General features: G+C 36.4%; 1 protein-coding gene across 1 annotated transcript; it reads right to left on the bottom strand.

Annotated features, from left to right (window-relative positions):
• Positions 1-2: 2 nt before the first annotated feature.
• On the bottom strand, positions 3-2,249 carry LOC105186809 (deubiquitinase OTUD6B). The gene is made up of 4 exons (XM_011147277.3): positions 1,887-2,249; positions 1,323-1,731; positions 873-1,092; positions 3-709 (listed from the first exon to the last, which is right to left on the bottom strand). The coding sequence occupies exons 1-4, from the start codon at positions 1,951-1,953 to the stop codon at positions 524-526; spliced, it is 882 nt and encodes a 293-aa protein (XP_011145579.1). The 5' UTR covers positions 1,954-2,249; the 3' UTR covers positions 3-523.
• Between the last annotated feature and the right edge of the window lie 11,444 nt (positions 2,250-13,693).

The following is a 13,693-nucleotide window of genomic DNA, read 5'->3' as shown; positions in this document are numbered from 1 at the left end:
AAGGATTCCCTTCATAAACATTAACGGTTAGTCCTAATTCACAGTGGGTGTAATAAGCTTTATCTTTTGGCTTAAATAGAAAATTGTATGATTTGAACTAAAAGTAATTTCTGCTGCTGCCTGAAGTTGTGATCTTTCAACTTAATTGGTCAAATTCTAGCTGTTACGGCAACGAGGGAAACGCTTTTTAAATATATGATTCAGAACAAAAAACTAAAGGCTTACTCGTTATGAATCAAGAGACTTAATCATCACAATAATTGTAAAGTTTAGAAATACAAGTCTCATTGGAAGATAGAATATTCTGCTGGCAGCTTTTTTGTCCTTGTAGTTCTCATGTATATATCAATAAAAATATTTTATACTGTCTGGAAACTTATAGATATACATTTTCCATACAGAATAAATTAAGCTACTGACTGGTAAAAACACCCTCATAAATCGAAATACGCGATTAATTTGCATTCAATAAGACTTGACAATTTTAAAAATCATGTAAAATCGAATCTAATCGAAACCTTTATCAGCTCTCCTCATCCTGAACGTAATTCGTGACAGAATTATAATGGGCACCAAGTTCATACATATGACGGTGATAGGTCAGTGTTACTCTTTTACCATTGGTATACTGATCTCCGATGATGTAAGGAGCTCCTGTAGCTTGTATGACTTCAATTGGGCATTTCAATATACATGATAGTACCTGAAGCTGTATTATAAAAAAGAAATTATAGAAATTACACATCTTAATTAACATTATTATTAATAAATTTTTTTGCAAATTTAATAATGTACAGAAAAAAAATAAGTGTACTGTGATAACATTGTGCACAATCGCTCTGTGGTTCACACTATTTGTTACATATATTTACCTCTACCGCACCACCCCAAGCACTAGTCTCTGCCACATCGGTGCAATATTTTTCAAACTCCTCAAATGTCAGTAAATTGTCAGAATCAGGATTAGATAAAAAGGGCAGGAAATCATTCATGTTTTCTCTCAAATAATTAGCAGTCTTCATTCTGAGATCGTGTAGGCTAAGGGGTGTTTCCCCATTTACCTTAAGTTGATGAGCAACTGCGTTATATAAACTACAAACAAATATAATATATAGTATAATAGTATATAGTAATATATAGTATAACAGAGTGATATAAATAAGCAACAAATCTACATACATAGCTAAATAATAGCTAAATAATCAAATAAATTATACAGAATCTTTGTTCATTAGTTCCTTTTCTAGTTATTATATATATATTAAAAATAATATATATATATAAATAATATTATATATATATTAAAAATAAAAAATCCTTACCAATGACCATCACTAGGAATTTCATAGATCATTAAACCACGCTCAGAGAGAATCTTCTTTATAGCTTCTATCTCAAGGTTTCTTTTACCAAATACATTGAGTGCTTCCTGCTCAATGATTCTTTGATTACGTTCTTTCTCTGCAATCGCCTTCTTCTCTCTTCTTTTCTGCGCTTTGGAGACTCTTTGCATAGGTTGCTCCAAACAACTGTTGTCTTTATCAATTTCCTCACTCACATGTCCTGATTCCTCCTCATCATTCAATGTAACATGAGCCAATCTCCATTCATTCCATTCCTCTGTCTGATGTTTCTCCAAATTTTCCTCTAAACGACCTATCTCTTCTGTAACCTCTTTCTTCTTCTTCTTGTCGCCTTTACAGATTGACTTCTTCAAGATTTGTATTTTCGCTATATTTTCGATAAAAGAAGAAAAAGGTAATAGTGCATTTTGTAAGAATTTTGACCTTATGGAATTAGAAATTATTTAAATAATAAGTTTTAACAAAGAAAAATAAAACTATGTCAGTTATGAGGATAAGTAGCCTTATTTTTTATCTGAGTACCTTGCAGTTCTTTTCGCTCTTTTTTGTGCTTTTGCAATAATCCTTCCTCCGTTAGCGCAAGATCCATTTTAATTTAAATGTCACTATTGTGTCAGCACAAACACTTGTGAGACACTCGCTTGCTACGAGCAGAGAGCAGAATGAAATATAGGAATATCTTTCTCCCTCTCCTCTTCACCCTATGTCATTCTCTCTCTCTCACTCTCTCTCTCTCTTTCAATATTAGCTATGGACACCTAAAAATAGGCCAGTGCACACAGAACGCGGCACACTTGTCGTGCGGAAGTCGGCCAGGGAATATTACGGTAACCATTCAGCATCTTGCTTGTCCGGAAATAGTATTTACGAAACATGCGGCATTCGGGACGTTGATTGGCTACCGCAATATTCTCTAACCAATTTCCGCTGTGTGATAAGCATTACCGTATCCTTGCGCAACAGATTTAAGGCCCATCTACAATGGCTGCAAGAATAAGGTTCTAAAGCTAAGACTCCATGCATGCGGTGAACTGCGGCAAACGGTTGCGGTGACCAATCAGGAGGGAGGCGCAAGTCCGGTTGCGGCAAGCTCCGGCATGCGTCTGTCTCCTGATTGGTCACCGCAACCGTTTGCCGCAGCTCACCGCATGCATGGAGTCTTAGCTTAAGCGTAAAGCCAGCGGCACACGGTGCTTGTTTTCGTGCTGGGTTGCTTGCTGGATGAAGAAAATTAAACGATCCTAGTCAAGCAAACCAACCAATTACCGGCCGTCACTGCTTATGTTCTCAACTGTGATTGGTTGGTCTGCTTACCGCTTCTGTCGTACTTTTTGTACTTTCTTGCGAGAGAGACAGACTATCAGCGCAACTTCTGATTGGATGCTACCTTTCTACTTTCTGCTTTTTTGCTAAGATGTGATTTCACCCTAATGTTCGTCGCGTGCTGCTATAGATGATATCGAGCATGGCAGTTCTCTCCCTTTTGTCAGTACGAAAATTTACTTACGGCTAACAACGTCTTTAACGTCTTTAATATTACTTTTTCAGTAAAGTGGTTCTATATATCGTAAAGGCCCATCTACAATGGCTGCAAGAATAAGCTTGTAAGCGTAAGCAATAAAGGCTCGTCTACAATAGCTGTAAGAGTAAGGCTGTAAGGCTGTAACGTAAGCTGTCAGCGAATGAAAATATTTCATTTCGTGTCTTGCAACCTTACAGCCTTACTCTTACAGCTAATGTAGACGAGCCTTTATAATAATCGATTGTGGTTGGTCTATTCTTACTGCTTAAGCCAGCGCACACGGTGCTTGTTTTCGTACTGGATTGCTTGTTGGATGAAAATACTGCGTTCTGATTGGTACATTTCCGAAGATGGATGGAAATGCACCAATCAGAATGCAGTATTTTCATCCAACAAGCAATCCAGTACGAAAACAAGCACCGTGTGCCGCTGGCTTAAGCAGTAAGAAATAGACCAACCACAATCGATTATTATAAAGGCTCGTCCTCATTAGCTGTAAGAGTAAGGCTGTAAGGTTGCAAGACACGAAATGAAATATTTTCATTCGCTGACAGCTTACGTTACAGCCTTACAGCCTTACTCTTACAGCTATTGTAGACGAGCCTTTATTGCTTACGCTTACAAGCTTATTCTTGCAGCCATTGTAGATGGGCCTTTACGATATATAGAACCACTTTACTGAAAAAGTAATATTAAAGACGTTAAAGACGTTGTTAGCCGTAAGTAAATTTTCGTACTGACAAAAGGGAGAGAACTGCCATGCTCGATATCATCTATAGCAGCACGCGACGAACATTAGGGTGAAATCACATCTTAGCAAAAAAGCAGAAAGTAGAAAGGTAGCATCCAATCAGAAGTTGCGCTGATAGTCTGTCTCTCTCGCAAGAAAGTACAAAAAGTACGACAGAAGCGGTAAGCAGACCAACCAATCACAGTTGAGAACATAAGCAGTGACGGCCGGTAATTGGTTGGTTTGCTTGACTAGGATCGTTTAATTTTCTTACCGCTTAAATTTCTTTGTGTATCCCCTCTCAGTGATCGACGCATCCAGCGATCGAATTTAAGCGCGCGACCTTCAAGGTGGGGATCATTGAGCGCTGGCTCTCACGACGTTATAGTTCGTGCCGGCAAGAGATATACGTGTTACGGATTATTTTATTCTTTCCGGGTTGTTAAAATATTAATCAATTAGATTCTTGCGGATATTATTTTATTTCATCCGTGCATCTTCGCATCTACGCGAGCATTAGAGTCAGTGTTAGTGTTACTATTAGTGCAACGAGGGAACAGTCAAAATGCTACGTCGAGAAACCAAGGTCAACGACAAAGGGCGAAAGTTCTAGAAAGCTGGGTATGGATAACGACGCATCAAACATCTTCAGATCAATTGCCAAATCAATTATTATACAAGTTTCTGTCTTTTACGAACTTTTACGGACGTTTGACGAACTTCTCGAGAATCAGGGAATATCCGAGTCGAAATTTAAGCTGACAGATTGTCATTATATGACGGATAATTATAACTTTATTTATTTCCGATCATTGAATAATTTATACTTGTATATGTTATATTATTTTATACAAGAAATATTGCAAATAGCGGAGTGTTCATGTACATATTTATATAATGTATTTTATGTTCATGCGTATATATTTTTTTATGTATTTATATATATGTATATACAGGGTGGCCCACGTAAAGTGTTACAAGTCCACAACTTTAAAAATATTTATCAAATCAAAAAATTCTTCAAAGGAAGTTTCATGTATTCGAGAAACCTCTCTAACTACATAAACGTAAAGTCGCCCCCGCTTCCCCTTTAAGGACAGACGGGGGTAACTTCATAATTTGAAAATAATTTGAGAACTATAAAATGTTGCATATTTGGATTCTACGGGAGAAAACAAGTAAATTTTATCTGAAACATTTGTTTGGAAAATGCTTCTATCAAAAGTTATAAGCATTTAAACTTTTAGCGATTTCATTCATGATTGAACTCCTTTGACACAAAGTTGCGTTCGCGATATAACAAAAACAAAAGACCTTAGAGTACATACTTGATGTTAACCAAAAGAAACATAAATAAATACGGGAAACGGGTCTGTGATCTGTATTTATGTTTCCCGATAAATGTGTTTATTTATGTTTCTTTTGGTTAACATGAAGTATGTATTCTAAGGTTTTTTGTTTTTTTTTATCGGGAACGCAACTTTGTGTTAATGGAGTTCAATCATGAATGAAATTGCTAAAGGTTGAAATGCTTATAACTTTTGATAGAAGCATTTTCTAAACAAATGTTTCAGATAAAATTTACTTGTTTTTTCCCGTAGAATCCAAATATGCAACATTTTATAGGGGGTTCCATTTAAAATTATGAAGTTACCCCCGTCCCCCCTTAAAGGAGAAACGGGAGCGACTTTACATTTATGTAGTTAGAGAGGCTTCTCGAATACATGAAACTTCCTTATGAACAATTTTTTGATTTGATAAATATTTTTAAAGTTATGGACTTGTAACAGTTTACGTGGGCCATCCTGTATATTTTCCGCCCACTGTTGGGGAGGGCCAATTGTCTCTCGACAATAAAATATCTAAGCTTTTTCTGCGCCTGGCCTATGCCACGAAGTTTTTTGTGTTCAAACTTCGGAAGGTTTAGAGCAACATTGATTGTAAAATATTAATGAATTAGACTCTTACGGATATTATTTCATTTCATCCGTGTATCTGCGCATCTACGCGAGCATTAGAATCAGCGTTAGTGTTACTATCAGTGCAACGAGGGAACAGCCAAAATTCTACGTCGAGAAACCAAAGTCAACGACAAAGGGCGAAAGTTCTAGAAGGCCGAGCATGGATAACGACGCATCATATATCTTCAGATCAACTGCCAAATCAATTATTATACAAGTTTCTGTCTTTTACGGACGTTTGACGAACTTCTTGAGAACCAGAGAATACCCGAGTCAAAATTTAAGCTGACAGATTGTCGTTATATGACGGATAATTATAACTTTATTAATTTCCGATCATTGGATAATTTATGCTTGTATGTGTTATATTATTTTATATAAGAAATATTGCAAATAGCGGAGTGTTTCATGTACATATTTATATTATATATTTTATGTTTAAAGAATAAATATCACTTTCAAAATATATGATAGAATTATCTTATTTAAACAATCTTTCGTTTAAACCATACCTTTGAAAATCCAATTCCTATTGAAAATTGCAATTTTTTTTAATTTCCCGCCGCATATTCATGTTATCTCTGCAGTTATTTATATTCTAATACAAAACGTGAAAATGGAGAAATTATAAAAAATTTGAAAATTTTCAAATTCCTCGTCAGAATCCGGAATACCTCCTCGGTTATCATCTTTTCCTGTTATAAAGTCCAAAAATCGGGAAAATGAGAAAATCCAAATTTCCCGTAGGGTTCCGGAATACCTACTCGGTTATCATGTTCTCCTGATAGAAAGTGCGAAAATCGACAAGATTTAAATTTTCCGCCAGAAATCGGAATACCTCTTCGGTTATCATGTTCCCCTGGTACAAAGTACGAAAATCGAGAAAATTTTAAATTCCCGCCAGGAATCGGAATACCTCTTCGGTTATCATGTTATCCTGATACAAAGTGCGAAAATCGAGAAAATTTAAATTTCTCGCCAGGAATCGGAATACCTCTTCGGTTATCATGTTCCCCTGGTACAAAGTACGAAAATCGAGAAAATTTTAAATTCCCGCCAGGAATCGGAATACCTCTTCTTCGGTTATCATGTTATCCTGATACAAAGTGCGAAAATCGAGAAAATTTAAATTTCTCGCCAGGAATCGGAATACCTCTTCGGTTATCATGTTCCCCTGGTACAAAGTACGAAAATCGAGAAAATTTTAAATTCCCGCCAGGAATCGGAATACCTCTTCGGTTATCATGTTATCCTGATACAAAGTGCGAAAATCGAGAAAATTTAAATTTCTCGCCAGGAATCGGAATACCTCTTCGGTTATCATGTTCCCCTGGTACAAAGTACGAAAATCGAGAAAATTTTAAATTCCCGCCAGGAATCGGAATACCTCTTCGGTTATCATGTTATCCTGATACAAAGTGCGAAAAATCGAGAAAATTTAAATTTCTCGCCAGGAATCGGAATACCTCTTCGGTTATCATGTTCCCCTGGTACAAAGTACGAAAATCGAGAAAATTTTAAATTCCCGCCAGGAATCGGAATACCTCTTCGGTTATCATATTATCCTGATACAAAGTGCGAAAATCGAGAAAATTTAAATTTCTCGCCAGGAATCGGAATACCTCTTCGGTTATCATGTTATCCTGATACAAAGTGTGAAAATCGAGAAAATTTAATTTTCTCGCCAGGAATCGGAATACCTCTTCGGTTATCATGTTCTCCTGATACAAAGTGCGAAAATCGAGAAAATTTAATTTTCTCGCCAGGAATCGGAATACCTCTTCGGTTATCATGTTCTCCTGATACAAAGTGCGAAAACCGAGGAAATTTAATTTTCTCGCCAGGAATCGGAATATGGATATATTCAATAAGGATATTTTCAAAGGTACTGTTTAAAGGAAAACTATTTAAATCAGGTAAATCTATTATATATTTCAAAACGATATTTATTTCTTACGAATTTATTTTTACATGTGTTGCAACGAATACATGATAACGCAATATAATATAAAACAATTGCATACAATAAATATTTTTCGATTTTTCAAGTATAATGAAACGATTTTTATATCCTTATAATATTATGAAAGGATATATGCGAAGAGTAACATAAAATAAAGAACAGAATCGAATACCCTGATATCTACAATTAAAAAGACATAACGGTCCAATTTTTTTCACTTTAACTGTTTTCACTGAAAAATTCGTAGCTACCTGTTGCACAGCCCGATAAAGTTTCACTTTCCAAACTGTTCACGGTTTTCTCCACTCTCCATACTCCAAAACTCTATTTTATTTTACAATCAATGTTGCTCTAAACCTTCCGAAGTTAGAACACAAAAAACTTCGTGGCATAGGCCAGGCGCAGAAAAAGCTTAGATATTTTATTGTCGAGAGACAATTGGCCCCTCCCGACAGTGGGCGGAAAATATACAGGGTGGCCCACGTAAACTGTTACAAGTCCATAACTTTAAAAATATTTATCAAATCAAAAAATTGTTCATAAGGAAGTTTCATGTATTCGAGAAGCCTCTCTAACTACATAAATGTAAAGTCGCTCCCGTTTCTCCTTTAAGGGGAGGGCGGGGATAACTTCATAATCTTAAATGGAACCCCCTATAAAATGTTGCATATTTGGATTCTACGGGAAAAAACAAGTAAATTTTATCTGAAACATTTGTTTGGAAAATGCTTCTATCAAAAGTTATAAGCATTTAAACCTTTAGCAATTTCATTCATGATTGAACTCCATTAACACAAAGTTGCGTTCCCGATAAAAAAACAAAAAACCTTAGAATACATACTTCATGTTAACCAAAAGAAACATAAATAAACACATTTATCGGGAAACATAAATACAGATCACAGACCCGTTTCCCGTATTTATTTATGTTTCTTTTGGTTAACATCAAGTATGTACTCTAAGGTCTTTTGTTATATCGCGAACGCAACTTTGTGTCAAAGGAGTTCAATCATGAATGAAATCGCTAAAAGTTTAATGCTTATAACTTTTGATAGAAGCATTTTCCAAACAAATGTTTCCGATAAAATTTACTTGTTTTCACCCGTAGAATCCAAATATGTAACATTTTATAGTTCTCAAATTATTTTCAAATTATGAAGTTACCCCCGTCCATCCTTAAAGGGGAAGCGGGGGCGACTTTATGTTTATGTAGTTAGAGAGGTTTCTCGAATACATGAAACTTCCTTTGAAGAATTTTTTCATTTGATAAATATTTTTAAAGTTATGGACTTGTAACACTTTACGTGGGCCACCCTGTATATACATATATATAAATACATAAATAAATATATACGCATGAACATAAAATACATTATATAAATATGTACATGAACACTCCGCTATTTGCAATATTTCTTGTATAAAATAATATAACACATACAAGTATAAATTATTCAATGATCGGAAATAAATAAAGTTATAATTATCCGTCATATAACGACAATCTGTCGGCTTAAATTTCGACTCGGGTATTCTCTGGTTCTCGAGAAGTTCGTCAAACGTCCGTAAAAGTTCGTAAAAGACAGAAACTTGTATAATAATTGATTTGGCAATTGATCTGAAGATGTTTGATGCGTCGTTATCCATACCCAGCTTTCTAGAACTTTCGCCCTTTGTCGTTGACCTTGGTTTCTCGACGTAGCATTTTGACTGTTCCCTCGTTGCACTAATAGTAACACTAACACTGACTCTAATGCTCGCGTAGATGCGAAGATGCACGGATGAAATAAAATAATATCCGCAAGAATCTAATTGATTAATATTTTAATAACCCGGAAAGAATAAAATAATCCGTAACATGTATATCTCTTGCCGGCACGAACTATAACGTCGTGAGAGCCAGCGCTCAATGATCCCCACCTTGAAGGTCGCGCGCTTAAATTCGATCGCTGGATGCGTCGATCACTGAGAGGGGATACACAAAGAAATTTAAGCGGTAAGAAAATTAAACGATCCTAGCCAAGCAAACCAACCAATTACCGGCCGTCACTGCTTACGTTCTCAACTGTGATTGGTTGGTCTGCTTACAGCTTCTGTCGTACTTTTTGTAAGTCCTCTTTTTGTTCCCAGCCCCAGTATGTCTACGCGCTTCTAATCTATTGTTTTGAGTTTTCCATGCATCGTATCGTTTCGTGGCTAAATTTTACATTATATTTGCAGAAAATATTTTTCAGGAGCCTGTTGAAAGATTTAATTCGGCTCTCGCTTGGTTTAGTCTCGGACAAATTTAATGAAGGCCATTAAATTTTTGTCCGAGATTTGAAATTGTGGTTCACGACTTAACAGCAAGTGTTAAAAGACTTTTCCATTTCATGCAAATTGACAAAAACCGAGAAAGGAACAATAATAAAATGCATAATTAAATCACTATGATTATTTACCATCTATTAATACCCAATGAAGGAGGTGAAATACAGGTTTTTTCGCTAAGCGTCATTTTTATCTCCCTTATCTACGAAAAGAAACGGATGTATCTCGCCGTAGGAATGGCGGATTCGATCGAAGAGTCTCTCGAACCACAGTAGTCAACATTATTATATATATATATTATATATATATGTATATATATAAAACAATTGTTACATACTAGAGCGAGAGCGCGTAATACAAAACAATGATTCTTCCAGTTGGTTTATTACAATACTTGTCACTTTAAGTTACGCTAACAAAAATATAACTCTCATTACCGGTCAGTTTAGGGATCCACATTCGCGTCCATATAGTATACAAGTGAAATATCTCTTGCAGTCGCTTACGCATCTACGAGGTGTCCGCTAAATCGCGTGCCTAGCGGAGATTGTTCAATTCTCATCGTTATACTCCCAAATTCTTAGAAAAGTCTGCCTCATCGACGGGGGTCGCGACAATAACAATAATACCAGACACTTATAAGCTACGCGTCACTAAGTCATCTTTATCATTACAACTGATTATTTCCATTCTAATCAATTAGCGTAGTCATTAAGTAGTCTCTCATAAATACTGCGTAGTAATCGATCGTCATTTTTTTTCGTAGCTAATTAAGTTCCACAAAGAAACGTTTGCAAGCTTCTCTCGGCGATTTTGATGTGCGAGCGTCTATATGTGGTAAACATCAGCTGAAGACACGCCTAAGACTTTTTTTTGCTCTTACGACATATTCAACCGGCCGACGATATTGGCGCGAAACACACTTCCAAACGTTTTCTTGTTAGCTACAAGCACAATCGACGTAGTCACGACTATCTAGTTTCAAGTAAAAGTAATTAATTTTAATTACACTAGCGAGTAACATATACTAGCCACAAGTAACACGGAATAATACAGTCGGAAAAGAAAACATTTCCAACACTCCGGCGCAGAGAATCTTAAATCAAAATTTCACTAGCACTCGTTCGCTGCTCGCCTTTCGGGCGATTCCCGTCGTTAACGGCACACGATAACAGATCTGATCGTAATCAGAATTTCGGGAGATCCGTCAGTGAACGACGCGAAATCTCGCCGAAAAACGGCGCGCTGCGAGTTAATCTCGTCGTCTCAACGACGACTCGACGGGGGCTGAAATGGATTTTCCTCCGACTCCGCGGACACCCCGTAGGAATACATATATACATATGTGTGTGTGTACACATGTGTATATGTACTCGTATATATTTCCAAGTTCACGGTTTTTGTATATTATGTATATATGTATTTCTCTCTTTCATTTATATCCTCCTTAGATGTACACGTCTGTATATAGAGCTATTCTCGTGCCATATTATAACGATACAGACAGACACAGTCAATGTTTAATGATAATGTTAACTTGCTTAATGCAAGCACCACAGCTAATATAGCGTTTGAGCAATACGTAATGCTTCCTCGTGCGAAGGATCGGGAGATTATCGGGACGCGACATGATGCGCCGCAAAGAGGATCGTTGAGCACCACGCCAGACAAATCTGTCGAGAACGCGAAACAATTCCGTTAGGATGGTCGCTCGACGAAGGAGCGACAGGTTTGACGCGCGATCCGTCATGTGGGCTCTGTGCGATGTTGGTGACAAATTCCGGTGGAGAAGCAGAGTCGACGCTACGACCGAAGAGACTCGATCATGTGAATCTCTCCTCTAGTGTAAATTTGTGAAAGCAAGAACGCTTCAAAATGCTTCAAAGTTACAAATTTTCACCTTTTACACTGGAGGAGAAATATATGACCGACTCTCTCTCTCTCTCTCTCTCTCTCTCTCTCTCTCTCTCTCTCTCTCTCTGGATCTCCATTTCTTAACACTAAAACTGCTAAGCAGTCCAAAATGACTGGTTCATAATTTTCTTATAAAAATTACTCAAATTCATATAACGACGCATTTTACACCATTTTAATAGACGTTGGATAAAACTAAAAATAATAAACATTTTTGAATAACGTATTTCTTTTTCAAGATCCTGTCACTTCGACCAGTCCGGTAGAAACAGATCGTTTCATCATTAATTGTCGGTGTAGTTTTAGTGTTAATATGCCTTTCTAATTCCAAGTTTGGATCTTCTCACATGAGCGACACGTGTAACATTGTTTCAGCTTGAGAATCAGAGAGGCATGTTTAGCGTTTTCCATGCATCCAAAATACGGCTAAAGTAAGCCAATTCTATGACCTTCAACGGACAATGTCGTTGTTTCCGTTGTGCATCTCTCTTGTCATATTTGCGCAACGGCGATACAACGACAACGACATTGTCGTGAAAAATCACAGAAGAGATCTACTGATCGTTCGGTCGCGACATTCCGATCGAATCTATCAACAATCAAGCCACCGATACACCGTTAACATTTCGCTCATTGACAAATTCTTAATCTCCGTCTCCTTCGTTGCGCTCGATTCTATTCCACAAGGTGTCCTTGGAAGCAAATCGGTAGGTCAACGCAGCAAGGCGATCGCGCCTCTCGCTTATGTTAATCTCTCATTTACATATCTGCTTAGGAAACCGACCAGAAAATTTATCTGCACATTACTCGACGATAAGAGGATCAATGTCAGTCGATTTGCAGTGACAATGAACTTGAATAAATAGAATTTAACTTTGTGCACTTGGTATCTTTTATAATTCAATACATCGTGTCAACATGCCCGTACGGGAAGTATCGATGGCAAAGGGTTAAAATATTGTGTTGCGTTATCCGTGATCGCGAATAAATAAATGAACGCTGATTCTAAAACCGAAACAGCCGTAGAAAGAACAGTCGATGAATTTTCTATTAAGAGAGGAATTATATGCGAAAGGTTATTTTCAAGGCTACTTTTACGAATTTTTTTAACAGAAACGGTAAGATCAATGGATTTGAAATTTTCACAGTGTATTCATTAATGTTGAAAGTATAAAATAAATTTTATTGAATCACAAGAATCCAATTTGTTATTATAGATAGATCCAATTTGTTATTATAGATAAAAATGCAGTCATCCGTTTGCGAGCTCTATGTTTGCTATCGACATAATTCCGGATCTCTCACTACTCTAAAATCAAAAAATGAGAAAGAATTTTAAAATATACAATTGCCATAGCCCGTATTAAAATGAAGGCAGTGAAGCAAAGTTTAGAAAAATAATGAGTGTACAAAAAAATGAATCGAAATCGAAAATGAAACTTTTTTCAACTTGTAATCATGTTTAAAAAAAATGAATAAAACAAAATATAACTGTGTTCGAGATAGGGGCGAAAACTATATGTCTACTGTACATTATGTAAACATTTCAAATTATTCGGTTCGGTAGTTTTTGCGTAACCGTGTCGACAGTTTAAGAAAATGATGTTTCCAGATAAACGCGTTTAAAGTTTTATATATACTTCCCACATAAATAGTAACAAATTTATTTTATACTTTGAACATTAATGAATACACTATGAAAATTTCAAATCCATTGATCCTACTGTTTCTGTTAAAAAAATTCATAAAAATAGTCTTGAAAACGGTCTGCTCCGCATGACATAATTTCCCTCTTAAGAAATAAAAAGCATCGTGGGAAATCTGTCACCGACGTGTGTCCCAGGACACCTTGCACATCGAGTCGCGTCCAATAGGAAAGATATACTGTTTCCTAACATCAATTCTCATAGATTTAAGCGTAATGAAACA

This window comes from Harpegnathos saltator, unplaced genomic scaffold, assembly GCF_003227715.2.
Source record: "Harpegnathos saltator strain DR-91 unplaced genomic scaffold, Hsal_v8.6 scaffold47, whole genome shotgun sequence".
Taxonomy (NCBI): Eukaryota; Metazoa; Arthropoda; class Insecta; order Hymenoptera; family Formicidae; genus Harpegnathos; species Harpegnathos saltator.
The sequence above is the reverse complement of the archived record's forward strand: the minus strand, read 5'-3'. Positions and strand labels throughout refer to the sequence as shown.

Coding starts and splice junctions, on each gene's coding strand:
- LOC105186809 (XM_011147277.3), bottom strand. CDS start 1,953: ATGGATCTTGCGCTAACGGAGGAAGGATTATTGCAAAAGCACAAAAAA. Junction 1,732..1,886: donor AGAGCGAAAAGAACTGCAAG/GTACTCAGATAA, acceptor TCGAAAATATAG/CGAAAATACAAATCTTGAAG. Junction 710..872: donor CTTGGGGTGGTGCGGTAGAG/GTAAATATATGT, acceptor TTTATAATACAG/CTTCAGGTACTATCATGTAT.